General features: G+C 42.1%; 1 protein-coding gene across 1 annotated transcript in view; it reads right to left on the reverse strand.

Moving 5' to 3' along the window:
• Nucleotides 1-15,756, reverse strand: part of ACOT12 (acyl-CoA thioesterase 12) — a 37,333-nt gene extending 21,577 nt beyond the window's left edge. The window contains exons 1-5 of the mRNA XM_077816324.1: nt 15,621-15,756; nt 10,866-10,935; nt 6,222-6,282; nt 5,041-5,142; nt 2,505-2,649 (exon numbers count right to left, since the gene is read on the reverse strand). Coding sequence (XP_077672450.1) covers nt 2,505-2,649; nt 5,041-5,142; nt 6,222-6,282; nt 10,866-10,935; nt 15,621-15,756 — 514 coding nt within the window. The remainder of the gene's footprint in view (nt 1-2,504; nt 2,650-5,040; nt 5,143-6,221; nt 6,283-10,865; nt 10,936-15,620) is intronic.
• Nucleotides 15,757-16,078: the final 322 nt, after the last annotated feature.

Raw genomic sequence — 16,078 nt, forward strand, 5'->3', positions numbered from 1 at the left:
ATTTGCCTCCCCCACCAGGGTGCAGAATTCCGAACAGAAAGGGGTATTGGAGCACCATACAGAATGGTGGTCAAGTGTGCCTTTGGCCTTTGAAAGGCAGATGGTGCTGTTTATGGAATAGGTTGGAAGCAACAGCGAAAAAATGTTCCAGCCATTATATCTGCATGTTGTGTTCTGCACAATATTGCTGAGAACAAGGGGGAAAGCCTTAATGTTGGGTGGGAGAGGCTAAGGAGTGGAGACTTGCTCAGATGTTCGAGCAGCAGCAAGGTGTCCCACAGAAAACATAAATACAGAGGGGAATGTTGCCAGTGAGCCTACTGTTTGTGTTCTGAGTCACAGGCCTGCCCATGTTAGCTTGTGGTGGGGTGGAGTGGATTGGGATGCAGCCACACTTTCCTTGGCCATTGCCACAATCTTCTGGGAAAGCTGCATTTCTTTCTTCTTCTGGGTCCTCATGTACAGCCTCTACCTCTTAGCCAGCCTGGTTTTCCCCTATGATTCCGCCATTCTGACATCTTGTCCCACGTCTTCCTTTTTCTCTCCTTCAGGTTGGCCATCCTGTCAGCAGTACACAGAAGCCCTGTCCTTGATGATCTGGCAGTTGAAGGTGCTGTGGTTTTGGGAGTGGGGGGAAAAAGAGTTGTTTATTGTTCATGTCACAGACAAGTCATGACAGCTTTTTTTAGTAGGTACAGTATATGTGACTTTATCTCCAGCTGAGACTCCTCCCATTTTGGGGGGAACCTCAGAGATGGTAACTTGTGTGAATATTTGGAAGGTGCTGAATGCATTTGGATTTCAGTCTACTGTGTCTGCTTTCATGCTTTTAGGGACGGGGTGACTGGTTTGTTCCAGGTTTGTTTTTGCAATTTTGTTTGTGCCATATGCTCCTCTTCGGAATTAGAGGTTTACAGAGAGGCTCATGGGGGGCGGGATCTGGATAGTAATTCCTTCTGGATGACCATTAAGCTGTGAGATATTTCTCAGTGTTAAGTTCTGCTATGACTCCCCTACAGACACGGAGAAAGTGTAGGAAAAAACAGATAGAGTCCTGCAATGACTGTCAACTAGAATTCATGTTACAGAGCATTTGTACTTCAGTGAAGAATAGTGCTTTTTGTGCCTTCACCAGGCATGCAGTGTGCATTTATACCTCATGAAAACTACAAAAATTAACCAAATTTCTTTTCCTGTAAGCCCTGTTTCAATGAAATGTTGAATTTCGCACAAATGAATGCTTTCGGTGTTTGAATCTGCCACTGGAGGGGAGCAGAGAGGGACAGGTACCTTCTGTGATTGCACCATGCTGGTGGGTGCCATTTTGAAACAGAACAGAGAGGGTGGGAGGAAGGCGGGGGCTCTTAGCTCACATCAGCCAACAATAATAATAAATAATACATTGTAAAGATAGCTGCTTACATGCTGTAGTTCCCTCCAGGGAATCTGACTCTTCAGTCCCAGCCTGGGTTTTTGGATGGGACTCGGGCTCAGCCAATGGAAGGGTCCATTGTAGCAAGGCAGGACTGGAGCTTACTTTCCAGCTCTTCATCATCAGGTTCCTGAGGCACAAAAAGATCCTGGCTCTCAGGGGGCATCCTCCAGCTCAGCCTCCAGTGGGTCGAGCCAGTCATCCTTGGTGGGGGGGAGGAAGAGTGTGGGCAGCATCTTGGATGGGTTGTACTATAACTGTATAGAATCATGTCCAGTTCATCAAAAAATGGTCAGGTCACATGTCTTCTAACAGATTGTCTCCTCTTATTCCTCATTCCAATGCATTTTTTTCTGAGCTGCTTGTTCTTTATCCAGCACTGGTTGGCATCCCAGTCATGACCCCTCTAGGACATCTGCTTTGCAATGTCCACACAAAGTCCTTATTCCTGTGGCACACCACAAGAGCTTCCTGCACTGACACTTCTCCCCAGGTGGCTGTGAGATCCAGGATCTCAGCACAGCTCCAGCTAGATGTGTGAGGCATGTTGTGGGACTTCTGCAATGCTATGTGGTTGTATTGCCAGAATAATGATATACTGGGATCAATGAGCAAAGAGGCATAAAAAAGTGGTGCACAGTAGTTGCGTGTGCATGATCAAAAGATCTAACTAGTCCACTTTGCAAGAGTTCTCAATAAATGCAGAGTTAGTTCACAGTAATGGGTTGCATCGTCTGTATGCAAGGTTTTCAAACCAGATTAACTCAATTTGATCCAGTTTTAAACCCCCCATGTAGGCAAACCCTAAGTGAAAAGTAAATGTGAAATGATCAACTCACACTTGGGCCCTGATCCTGCAACCTTATACCTGGAATCCTGCAGGATAGAAGGACAGAGAGAACCATCATGGAGAGTTGTTGTCCTCCACACCCTCACAAACCTGGCAAGCCCCTTGCTAGCCTCTGGATTCTTATCCTCCAGGGTTTTTATATGGTTTTGCCCCTAGTCTGAATTGGTCGCTTGGGCTCCCCTCTATTTGCCCATAATTACTGGTTGTGTCTGCTTTACTGACCACAGTGATAATCTTCCATATTACTCTCTTGCATTAGGGTCTCAAAGACATGTTCATGGTCCAGTCGAATTCTTCTTCTCTCAATAGCCAGACTATGCTCCAGATGATCTTGTGGAGACAGAAGCTTCACTGGTTTTAAGTATACCTACACAAATGAAAAGAAGCTCTCATGTGACTGTATAATCATACCTAAGTGTGCTCTGAACTGCACTTTGAGCCAATGCCATTTAAAAAGTACACTGGCATCAGCATTCTCTAGAATTCTTGAGTGTAATTTCTGCAGTACAGCAACTCATATTACTACAGATGAGGAAAGAGTTAAAGTTCAAGTAATTATGCAATATCTAGGTTTTCACTTTTAGTCCAGAGTCATTTGCCAAAATTCAATGACAAGGTGTTTTTGTTTTGAAAAACTAAAAATACAATCAACTCACCAAAACCTATTTTGTTTAAAATGCTTCACAGAAAACAAAACTGGAAATGCATTTTCAAGTTATTCTGAGGATTTAATATTGTGTGTTGTGTCCCAGTTGCGCATTTATCCCCTACCACTATTTGTGCTCAGATACGCTCCTTTGAAAATGCCTTAGCAGCACACTTTTACAAGCTGTTTTTCTAACACTCTCCTGCAGGTGAAGCCCTTCTGCCTCCAAGTGTATTTCCCTTTTCACACACACTGCATGTGCAAAATCCATTTATGCCTATGGGTAGAATTGGTCAGTTTAATGGCACAAACTGTTCGAACAATGTTATCTAAACAGGGGACAGACGAAAACAGCTGAGTTGCAAGGAACAGCTGCTTTCTGTATCCAGACCTATCCTATGGTCCCTTCCATCTAGGCCCAGAAGCTTCAACAAGAACAGAGTCAACACCCTGCTGCTCCATGTGGGTGACAGTGGTTCCACTGTACCTCCACCCCAAATCCTCTTGTCAACTTAGAGGCTTAGACTTAGAGGCTTTGTCAGGGAACCTGGTGTGTCTCTAGCCACCAGCCACTACCTATGGCCAAAATCGCCTCTCCCCTGGACCTACTGTCAGCAGGGCATGGGGCTACACCAGTTTTCCTCACTTCATGTTCTCTCTCTCAGCTTTGCCCTCTCCCTTTCTAAACAACTCTGCCTCCTTCTCCTGTGGGGATGTTTGTATCACCAATCCCTGATAACACTTCTCTGCCTTTGATTCTTTTCTCAAACCAGCTCCTTTCCTCCACTTCCATCCCTACTCAGAATCTTGCCAATTTTTTCTTAAAACAAAATTGCCCTCCCTTCCAGCAGAGTTAGGTAGTCATAGGGTTACCATATGTCTGGGCTTTCCCAGACATTGCCTCTTTTTTGATCCTCCGCCTTCTGTCTGGGCAGATTTTTCAAATAAGAGGCAAGATCCAGGTTTTTTGTGGGGCAGATTTTGCAACTCAGAAAGAGCCCCAATTGGTCCCTCCCCTGCATCGACATCTGATTAGTACCTCGCGGATCCCTCGCTCCCAGCCCTGGGGGTGGGGTGGGGAGAGCCCCGTAGGGAGGTGCTGACTGATAGCTGTTGCTGTGTCCTGGGTCTGAGCCAGACCCAGCAGTGACACTGCCCCCCACCTCAAGAATGAGAACACAGGTTCCCCCTCCAGCACCCCAGGTTCCCCCTCCAGCACCCCCCAAATACCACTCCCAGTACACCTACACACACCTCTTCCAGCAGCCTCCAGATACCCTATCCAGCACCTCTCAAATACCCCCCAGAACACACACACACCCTTCCAGTATTCCCCAACTGTAGCCCCTCCCAGCTTTCCCCTCTCCACCCACCCACCAGTGTCCTCTTTTTGGGAACCTTAAACATGGTAACCCTAGGTAGTCATTCTTCCCTCTTCCCAAACTTGTCTATAAAGCAACAACAACAAAAGTATAATAAATAAGTGGGCTTTTAAAAAGGTATAAAAAGTTAAAGTTGTTTGCTCCAAATGCTGAAATTCTGATGGATTTTGAATTGAGGTCTCAAATTCTCCTGCTTGAATGGCTGCCCATTGAAGCTGATCTTAGTTAATCATCATCCGTTTCATCCTGAAATGACCCGTTTGGAATGTTGAGCTAAAGAGGCGTGAACTAAGGGGTTGGACACAGGATCAAGCCAATAATAAATAATAATACAGAGTATTTATATAGTACTTTAATGTTCAAACATTAACCAATTAATTTAGCCTCTAAACTTTTTCAGGCAGGTTTCATTTTACGTTTGGAAATATCCGTTTTACCAACTCTGTCAGTAAAGTTGGGATAAAGATGCCAATTCTAGTAAGGAAGAACTTGCAAAAATTAAAAAGTAAGGACCTATAAAGTGGCAGAAAAATATCCCATCATGAGGTCATAGAGAAGGTCTTTAAAATATTCTTACAGTCTGGACTTCACATTATTTTTCTGCCATCAGATGAAATGAGTGGATAATATCATCTTTTTTTTGTTGTCAGTTTCACAATAATCAAACGAGACATTTCCCAAAATCTCTTTTCATGCCAGGATTAAATGATTTCTAAATTAAATGAGATACCTTTTCATCACCAACTGGTCTTACTACATATGTAGAGAAAGCCACACTAATAAGTTTCTGAACACTAGTCAAAATATCCTGTACTGTAACCTTGACACCAACCTAAAATGAAAAAGAAAGTTGCCACATTGTTAATTTCTAGATAAGACATCAAGTCACAACACTTGTAGAAATAACTGTTGTCTTGAGCTTACATCTTAAAGGAGTAGAATGCACAGACTTTTCACTAATGTCCTAGTATCACCAATACGCTTCATGAATATTTAAAGCCATGGCAACATATCTGTAAATGGAGGCTTAGCAGAACCTCTAAAAATAGTACAGACATTTAAATTTGGCTTTATGAACTATGACTTCCATTTACTTATGTGCCATTTTAGTACCCTGCTTGAATCTTTAGAAGCAGTAGGACTTGCATCAGCAAAAATCTGTACAACTCTATAAAACACAATATGAAGTGAATGACTAGTGAAATGCTTTACTAGTTCATCTGAAACAGACATGACATGCATCAAGTCTTTGGTCTTTAGGATTTTTAGAACACTTTGGAATACATTCTCCCATCGATGCATTCATATGACTCCCATTACAGCTAATGGAAATTGCACAGGGGCACAGAGAGGAGAAGAGACCACTTGAGGTTCAGTTCTGATTTCAGGTATGTGACTGAGCAATGCATTGCCATGTCTGTTACAACATAAGCAATAAATGACATTGACACATCTGAGATAAGGATCTTTGTGTCATGTATTTCAAAAACATTAAGAAATCCACCTATTCTGTGAGCCTTTCTAGCCATGGACCCTGATCCAAAGCCTATTGAGGTCAATGGGCTTTGGAATGGGCCAATATTGACTATCTACCCCACTTTATATTTTGTTTTGTATTACGCTTGCTAATGCCTTTAGACCTTAACCTCTTCAGGAGACCTTATATTAGTCTGGCATAGCTCACCCATTGGACAGCAATGTGCTATAGAAATATAACAATCATTTAGATGCACTTGTTTCATATGAGGATGATGCACATTTTTTATTTAAGAATCTTCATTAAGCCCCTTCTGAAATTAATACTAAAGTTACAGTGCTAGAATCTTGTTCCATTATCTTTCTCCTCCTGCCTCTCTGTGCAGCAATTTGTTAAAGAAATAATTATAAAAATGAGAAATGAATATCACTTACTTCCATGCTAGTAGTGAATGCTCGGTTTACCTTTGCTTTGATGATGATAATTTGTCCAACTCTGTTAAGACAAGTGTCATCTCATTAAGTTGCACAATTATTACATGAACTGCACTATGATCCAACACCCACTAAAGTCAACCAGGGCCCTTCCATTAACGCCAATGTGCTTTGGATCAGGCTGTATAAACATTTGTCATTTCAGAGATCTGTCTGTGTAACATAATGGAATACCACCAACGGTAAGCAATATTACATGCCAATGCACGTATTACTGATAACGCACAAGGCCAGTAAATTATGTGCAACAACAAGTAGTTAATTGTAGAAGTTTTTCTCAAATCAAACTTTACTGGGAACTTCAAATAAAGGAGCTGCTGAACCAAACTGGAGTTATTCAGAAAACTGTATAGACTTAATAAGAGAGTACCTTTATATTAGAAACATACCTATATGCACCATTATGCTGTTATGCCATTACACACCAATCTCAAGTCCAGTCAGACTGGATTTCACTTTTAAGTACACAGGCACATATGCGTGTGAGGTTTGTTAAATCAGTGAGTGTACATATATGCACAATTGCAAAAGTGGGTACTGATATCTCATTTCTCAAGCTATGCGTAGGCTGATAGGGCAGAATTCACTTTCTTCCCCACAAACAAACCCAAAGCAGGCTCTGTTCTCTGTTCTCAGGGTTGCAGCATGCCTCCTCTGTGGCTGATAGTCCAACAGAGAAACTTAAATAGCAAATACTGTCTCTTCACTTTGTTAGATCCTCAGTGGATGTAAACTGGCATAGTTCCACTGACTTCAATGGAGCTATGCTGATTTACATCAGCTGAGGATCTAGCCCAATGTATACAATGGTGCATAAACAGGATACAGTGGGCCTCAGCTTTAGTAAATCAACCTAATTCCATTGAAGTCCATGGAGCTAGATGCATTTACACTATATGGGGATCTGGCCCAGTGTGTTTATTAATTAAACTTGGAAGAAATGGTAAAGGGATAAAATTTGTTTAGGTTAAACTAAGGGTCTCAAATTAATCATCTCACTTCCAGTCTTTTGGAAAATCATTCTGGTGGAAAATTCTCAACCAGCTTAGAAACAATGAAGATGGTGGCCATCTTTGCTGGGGGCAGCATCTCTTTCATCTGCAAAGGCCTAAGGAAGACAATAGCCATCTTGCTGCTTTATTGCTACTGACAGTGATGGGATGGGATGGGAGCCATTTTGGATAAGGGCAAAACTTCACATTTTGAAGGAAGAAATCAGAAATTCATGAGTACCCTTACAACAACTAAATATTGTGAGTGTTAAGAACACTGTTGAATAATTTGGTCTGTTACTAATAATACAGATAAGGAGACTTTTTAAAAATATGATTTTTATCTTGACAATGTGCCTTAAAGTCTGAAAAGCTTTTGCTTAGGAGACCATAAAAGGATGCTTCATCCAGAAAATTGACAACAAATTCTATTTCTAAACAACAACTATTTTTCCCTGCAGTGAAACTTGTCTCTATTACAAAAATAATTTCAAACTATTTTGCTGATCTTGTAACATTTATATTCTATTCTGAGGATCTTTTGGAACATTAGAAGGGGCCAAATTCTTCACTGGCAAAAATTGGAGGAAATTGTGTCTATGTGGAAGGCAAATATAAGCTCTTGAGTAGGTGCTAGTCCTGCTCTCCATACTGCTCCTAGGCAGTTGAGTGAAATATGGATCTACAATCTCTCTGAGTCCTGCAACTAGGCAGAACTAATTTATGTGGATCAAAATAGCCACTGGGTCCTAGAATTTGGGAACGAGGATGGGCACAAAGCAGTTTTGCCACCCCCAATCTCATTCATGTCACACCTTCCTCTCCTACTTATGTGCCCTGGCATAAGAAATCAAAGGACTGGTCAGATGTGTGTGTCTCAGGCAGAAATTTGCATAAACTGAATTTGGGTGTTGTGCACAAAATTCCTCTGCTCCTCCTACTGTACTGCACAGGTCAGTGCAGGCTTGCCTCCTGATTGCTTCTGATTTTCTGGTTCTCTCTCATTCTGCTAAAATGAAAAGGTTCAAGTTGGTCGCCCTTCCCTTTCCCAATATGGCAGAGAGACTAGTGTTCAGTCATTTTAGAGGCCAATTTCTGAAATGATATTACAAGCTAATTCCATGACATTTTTAGAAGCAGTGAAATAATCTTCATTATCTTTATTTTTTTAATATGTTGTACAGGTAGATTCCTCTAATTTGCTGCCCGGACATCGAAGGTCACAACATTTCTAGCAATCTGATTTGTGGGGTGTCTATAAGGCAGACTTTGCAATATGCAAAGGTGGGGAAAGAAGAAATTAATTGCCTTCTCCTTTGGTCCCACTCTCAGAATGGGATATATGAGTTACAAAGCTTGCCTCAGACTGAGGGCCTCTCAAACAATGGGACTCCAAGAAGCTGCCTCTCCTTCAGCTGGCTCTGGGCATTTGAATGGATGTTCAAGAATACTGGTCATAGAACACTGCATTTTAATTGATGGGAACATTTTGAAATGTACCAGACTGAGAGGTTTTGGTGGGGATACATGGTGAATAAAAGAATTTAAATCAGATTATTTTAAATCATACAGTGCTCATGCTATTACTATGAGCTCACACAATGTAAAAAGACAAGGAGCAGGAATTCATTCTTTGTCTTGGCATAAAACTAACTTTCCCAGTATACACTTTAAGTTGCAGAAATTTCAGTTTCAAAGTCAACTGAAAAGAAATAGTCACAGACTAGATACTTCTTCCCAAAAGGTTTGGTAAGCTAATGTAAGTGAATGAAACATTAAAGCAGGAAACACTACACACTATAATCAAGGTTAAAGGGGATAGTTATTAATTATATGAGAAGTTTAATTAAATCTTCTTAATTATACATGTTCAGCACATCACATGGTAAGCACTACTCCTCTCAGGATGTTAAAGCTGATCTATGGCTGAAACACAGTTAAAATATTTAAGGTCTAATTCTGCTCTCAGTTATAAGCGTGAAAATTCCATTGAAGTCCATGAGGGTGGCATCTCTGTACCTGAGAGAAAAATGTGACACTTAGTTCGTTTGTAGTACCTTTTGTTCACAGCTTTCCAGAGAAGTGGTTTTCATTAGAAAGCAAAATGGAAAAGACTGTAGTTGGGAAGAGGACTCTTGAGACTGGCTTTGTGAGGGAAGTCAAGGACCTCTTAGGTCTCTTCCATGTGGCAATGTTTATGCATGTCTCTTCTCAATCTTACTCCTGGCCATAGGTGAATGTGGGTTTAGAGGGCCTGATATTCAGCACTATGAGTGCACAAATGTGTGCTTATTCTGAATGCACAATTGCCAATAGTTACTGCAATTACACCACTTCTGTAATCTTGCTGACAATTACCCAGCTGTATGTGCAACTGTGATAATTGCAAACTCCGCTACAAGGAGCATCAAGTGGCACATGCAGTCTGCCAGGCTGGACTTAATGATATGGGAGGATATGGCCCACGACAGGCGAGCTTGGCACTCCACTACAAAGGAAGCAGAACGAGTAACAGAATATTATCATGCCACCTTGGCCAACAGGAGAAGGGAATGTATACACTAACGTGGCCTGGCACGTCTTCCTGAACCCTACATGTGGAAACTGATTTCTAGTCATAGTCATACTCGAATACGAGCAACAGTCATTATTATTATTATACAGTTCTGAAGACAGGGCCCATTCCATATATCCTACCTTCTAAGAATTCAATATTGTAGCTCAGCACTTATAAGATGTCAATGTTCCAAGGGTTAATCATTTTTTTTTAAACCTAGCTACATCCAAAAGTACATTTTTGTCCTGGCTCAGTGCACTAGTGGTGCAGTGGGCCAGACTCTTATAATGCAGTAGCAAATTTGGTATCTATATTTTTTAAAATGGGAGTGAATCTGAACAAGAACAATGCCTTTTTTAAAAATAAACTCTTAATTAAAGATTTAATGTATGTTCCCCATTGTTAATATCAACTGCAAACAGTTGGCACTTACAGCACAGGACTTTAGCCTTAAGAAATCTTAGTTCCCTGGCTGAGAAAGAGTTAAAGCAGAAGTGAAAGATTTTTTAACCCCTGCACTATCCTGTGGATTCACTAATCATACAGAGTTTGCAAATATAAAATTCCTCTTTTATGACTTTCTGTTACATGGATAATTTTTGTAACCAGCTGAAGAACAAATAAAAAGAAAAGAAAGAAATTGAAAGAGAGCTCGCACCTTTCAAAAATTCACACAGCATCTATAATTGAACGTATTCCTCATTCAAAAACGAATAAAAAAATGGCTCGTAGTATTCATTTTAACCAGGGGCAAAAGTCATTGGGCCTTACGTTTCTGACCTGTTTTCTAGTTTATAGGGTCAAAAGTAACTACAGTTTATTTTAGACTTTGTGAAATTGATCTTTGCCTTCCAGCAAATGGGAAAGTTAAGCCCTAGCACCGTAGGCAAATTTCTAGAATGAACCCTGTGCCTGTGGGGAAATCATTGAACCACTATCTCAGATTTTATATGCCTTGGTTAATCTCTGTTAAATAGAAAAGAAAAAGAGGACTCTAAACTGATAAGGTTTGATAATTACTATACAGGGTTCTACCTGGCAGTCTCTTCAAATTGTATGTCATCCACTGACGCTGTCACACAGGACACACCAGCATGTTTTTCAGCTTCAAAGAGAGAGAGATAAGGTGCAGAGTTACTACACTAGATATACTGCTGCAAACATCTCACATATACATATATTGTAAAGCACAGTGGTCCTGATTCTCCTCTCAGTCACTTCAGTGTAAATCCAGAGTAACTTCCCTGATGTAAATAGATCAGAATCAGTGTTTACCAGGAAATATCAGGCCTGCATCAAGCTGGAGACCAGAATGGATTATTATAATGATCCCTTCCGGCCTTAAAATCTATGAATCCATGAAAATTGTGTGATCTTACTCTAAAAATGGTTAACTAACAATCCAACATAAGAGTGAGGAGAAGTACTTTGCAGTAGAAAAACATCATAAAGACCTGATAAAAAAGTATCATTGGCACTGTAATTGTAAAAAAAAAAAAAAGTATTTGTATCATTATCAGACAAAGGGTTACAGCCAAACAACTGAGCACAATGCTGATGAGAGTTAAAACATCATTTCAATTTATATATACTGACAAAAAAAAATGAGTTATTTGTTTATCTGTGCTTAGATATCTTTGGAGCTGGCCAGTCAGTGCTTGGTGCAAGACTTAGGGAAAGAAAAGTTGGCTTTATGCTGACTGAGTCCAGGACAGTTCCCAGTGTAAATTAGAATAGTCAAAGGGCTTCTTTATTTACGCCTGGATTCTGACATTTTGGCAGCAGGGGATTACCAAGGCAATGCAGCACCTAAGCCCATGCTCCCTATGCCAAGGGACTGTGAGAGGTGGTTGTGTAGGAATCACTATGGAATATCACTCAAGGATTCCCCTATGGAAGCGCTATATCACTCAAGAGGGAATTTTCAGGTGGCAGGATCTATTGGCTTTATAGCCACTTAGTGCTGCCAGATGCAGCAAAAAGCAGCTGGAGGAAGGTGGCTCTGGGTATTATAAAAAGGAAAACTGAAGGGATTTAAATCACATTTTTTTTTTTACCTTAAGCTGTTTTTCCTTCTTGTTTGGCCTAACATCCTGGTGCCCCTGAGGCACCTTCTTCCCTTTAAAGCAATTCTTCAAACAGCAATCAATTAAAATAAGCCCCACTTGCTTTTCTCCCGAAGATAAATAAAGCTCTGCCATGCACTAGCTGCTATGACCATGTAACATTCTTGAGTTTTCTTTTTGATTTTTAAGAAACCAAATCTGTAGTCCTTATTCAGTGGCAAAACTTCCATTGATATTCACTGCCACTCAGGGCCTGCAGAGGGCCCTATGCATTACTTAAGCCAAGTGTTATTGGCTTAGTGAGTCCTCTTTGCAGGGGTAAATTTAATCCAAAGTGATTGTGATTTTTGTCTGGGTCGGGACTGAAGGACTGGGTTAATTCTATATTACTGCTTGAAGGACTCCATTCTCCTATCACCCCTGTTCCAACTTACCGATTCCCTCCCTCAGAAAAGTGTATGTCGGTATACAGATATCGCTCAGGGTAATATCAAGACAAGTACATGACAAACCTATGTAATCATGTGATCTTATACTTTTAACATTTGTTCTTCCTTCCTTTAGTCCCACAACTGTTTGTTATTTTCATTTGTGTGAGTTTTGTTTGATATTTAAATAGTGACATATTTGTCTGTGAACTTCTGGTTGTTAAAATCATAAATAATAATATTAATATTTTAATGAGAAAGGCTAGTTTTCAGAAGGAAAACAACTCCTTTGCTCTTAGAGCATTAGAACTTGAAATCTATCTCCATTATATAAATTAATAATTTGTGTGTATAGTGGGATTGCTTCTGTGATATTAATGAACAGTTTTCCAGTAAGCGTCACTAACAGGGACAACAAAAAGGGGAGAAAAGTGAAATACAGGGGCAGATCCTCAGCTGATGTAAATTGATATATCATATGATAAATTATATCAGTTGAGGACCTGACAATTCAAAGTAAGGAATTAATCTAACAGGCCTTCTTAGATTAGGCTTCTGCCTGTTAAAATAAGTAGTACTTGATACACCAGGTATAAGGGTAGAATACACAGCCCTGAATGACTATTTTTTTAGAAGAAGTAAAAAGCATGTTTATGAATAGCAAATAGCTACATACTTAGAGCAAACAGCTACATACCGGATTACTATGCAGGACAAATTCTCCAGCACCCTCATATCTTTCTATATATAAATAGTAGATTAAATAAAGCTGTTAAATCACTAAAAGTTGCAAATACCCACACAGTGGTAATACTACAGTGTATGGAGATGCTATTCAGACACAAGATATCTGCTGATCTCCTCAACGCTTATAACAGACTATTTGCTAATATATGGAGTGGCACCTGTAAATGAAGTTCATGGAGAGCAGAGATGGCAAAGAGTTGAATTTGCTTAAGATTTTAAATGTAGCATTGCAGTTTAAAAACAGCTAAATTGATAAACATGCATTGGCATACTGTATATACACACATATTCTGTATACTGTAGTTTGAGTATGGGCAACTCTGTACCAAACGGAAATCAATGCATTTAAAATTGGAAAGACAGAAACAGAACCTTCTGATCTCATTTTTCATTGTCTCACATCTTTCCACTTGTTCTTCCCCTTTTTCTACTTAAATGGGACCACTTCATTTTTCTGTAATACCCTTGACAATCTTAACCTATCTGTGGCATTTCTGAAGGCAGCACTTATCATATTATATGTAGGCAGAGTTCCTGGCAAATGGGTTTTCTCTGTCTCTCAGTTTTGACTGTACTCCACTAGTGCTTTTGTCTCCTTTCTTCCCATTTTTTTCTCTTTTCTATTTCCTTCATCCTTTTCTCTCTACTGTTGCCCTCTTCTCTTCACCTTTTCCAGAATCCTCTACCTACTCATCACATTGTAATCCTCCTCTCCTTCCCCTTTTCTCTCTCACCTAGATGTCCTTTTCCCCAAGTTGTTACTTTCTTTTGACCCCAGGATTTTCCCTCTCTCATTACTGCTCCATGACATCAAACACAGTTTCATTTTAAGGGGTAATGGAATCCATAGGGGTTATTTTAGTTGAGTAATCCACTCCTAATTGCTAGCATGAGTGAATTTTCCTCCTGGACTTCTTTCAGTAGTCTGTAGTGGGCTGACATTTCTTGTAAGCCTTTCTGGCATTACATTGCCACTCAGTCACAAGTTGCACAAGATCGCCTAGTAAAGAGGGAGGGCAAGAGAGGGTCTTCAGATGTTGGCTGGAGCCGCCCTTGAAAGAGAGAGAATTGGCAGATCCGGAACATATCCACCAGGATTTAGCAAATTATGTACAAGGGCAGTAATTTGATATCATGCAATTAAAAGAAAATAAAAAGACCTGTAAACACAGCATCTATAATGAGCTCCTTACTATGTGAAATAGAGTTCCAAGGGAAGTGGTGGAAGCCCAGTGCTTTTGAACTTTTAAATGTGAAGTGGACAAAACACTATCAAATGTACTGACGGGAAAATCTTACATGATCTAAACCTCTATTCCACGTCTCATTCTAAGGTTTAATTGAACAATTTTTATTCTGCTCCTTTCCCATAATAAAAGAAGCAGTGGGACATTGTGAAATTAAAAGGCTATAATTTTAAAAATGGGTGAGAAGAAATACTTTTTTCCAAGCAAATTACAATTCACTTGAGGAATGTATGGCTCCTGGGAATTGCTGAGATGAAGAGTTCTGTAAGAATTTTTAAAGAATTCAATATTTATATGAACAACCAGAACTTTTGCAGCTGGAATAGCTAGTTCATATAGTTACAATGGCTCTCAGTCCTCAAGCTCCAGGTCCTAAAATAGTCACTTAATGGGAACAATTTAGGAATTGTCTCTGTCCCTTCCAATAATATAGCTGTGTGTAATTGGCCTAATGCAAGATATCCCCACTGCCGCACACAAACACCTTCTGAACCATCAAGTGTAGATCACCCACTGCCAGAGGCAAGATACTGAACTGGATGAACTAGTTTCCAGCATAGGAACTCCAAGTATAAGTGGCTATGAATCCAAAGGATGGGCTCCTTCCTTCACAGCAACAACAATGCTCTCCAGCCCCATGGCTGGGCGCTCCAGTCTGAGCCATTACCTCTGGAGCGGGAGGAGGCTGCAGCCTGGCTGGACAACAGGCTCCAGGGAAGCCAAACTAGCTCCTCTTGCTGGTTTAACAAGAGCCCCTGGCAGGCCACGTCCCTAGTGGAGCTTTCAGCTCCCAGGCAGGGCCAAGCCCAGCAGACACTGGAGTCCCCATCTCTGATGAGTGTCATCCTGCGCTGGAGGGACTGTGCTTGAGTGATTAGAAGAGAGAGGAGCTAGAAGTCAGGACTCCTGGGTCCCTTGCCAGCTCCTCCCCCTGATTTGCCTTGGGAAGGTCCCTTCCCCCTGGAGTCATAGAATATCAGGGTTGGCAGGGACCTCAGGAGGTCATCTAGTCCAACCCCCTGCTCAAAGCAGGACCAACCCCAACTAAATCATCCCAGCCAGGGCTTTGTCAAGCCGGGCCTTAAAAACCTCTAAGGAAGGAGATTCCACCACCTCCCTCGGTAACCCATTCCAGAGTTTCCCTCCGTGCCTCAGTTTCCCCCTGCAGCCAACGTTCAGCCCCGCTGTCCGGCTCCGTGGCCGCGGGAGGCCCGCTGGAAGCGGCAGAGCGCTCCCCCGGGAGCGGGATGCTGCCGGGCCGCTGGAGGGCTTCCCAGGCCAGGCGGCAGCGCGGCGCCTTACCTGCCAGGCAGGCGGTGGTGTCGATCCACTTGAGGAGCTGGCCGGCGCTGAGCTCCCCGCGGTGCGTGGCGTGCGCGGGGAAGATGGTCTGGCACGTGTGCAGCTGCCCGCTGCTCTCCCCCTCGGCAGGCTCCATGGCTCCGCCGGGGCCCGGGGGCGGCTGCTCCCTCCGGGGCCTCCCGCTGCGGGCAGGCAGCGCTGGCGGAGCCCGGGTTCCTTCGCCTCTTCCTGGCGCTGCTCGCACAGGGACCGTCCAGTCCCGTCCCGTGCCCCGGGCTCCTGTGTTGTGAGCTGCCCAGCGCGTTGCTGAGACTCAACGGCCCGCCGGTGCCCTGCGCTTTGCTCTCGGCTCGGCCGCCTCCTCCCTAGCCCCGCCACTGCACGGGAAAGTACTTCAACCCCGGGCGCGGTCCCTGCAGGCTCCCTGCTCTGAGCCGCCGCCGAGCCCTGCGGGGTAG

This window comes from Eretmochelys imbricata, chromosome 5, assembly GCF_965152235.1.
Source record: "Eretmochelys imbricata isolate rEreImb1 chromosome 5, rEreImb1.hap1, whole genome shotgun sequence".
In the NCBI taxonomy this organism is placed as follows: domain Eukaryota; kingdom Metazoa; phylum Chordata; order Testudines; family Cheloniidae; genus Eretmochelys; species Eretmochelys imbricata.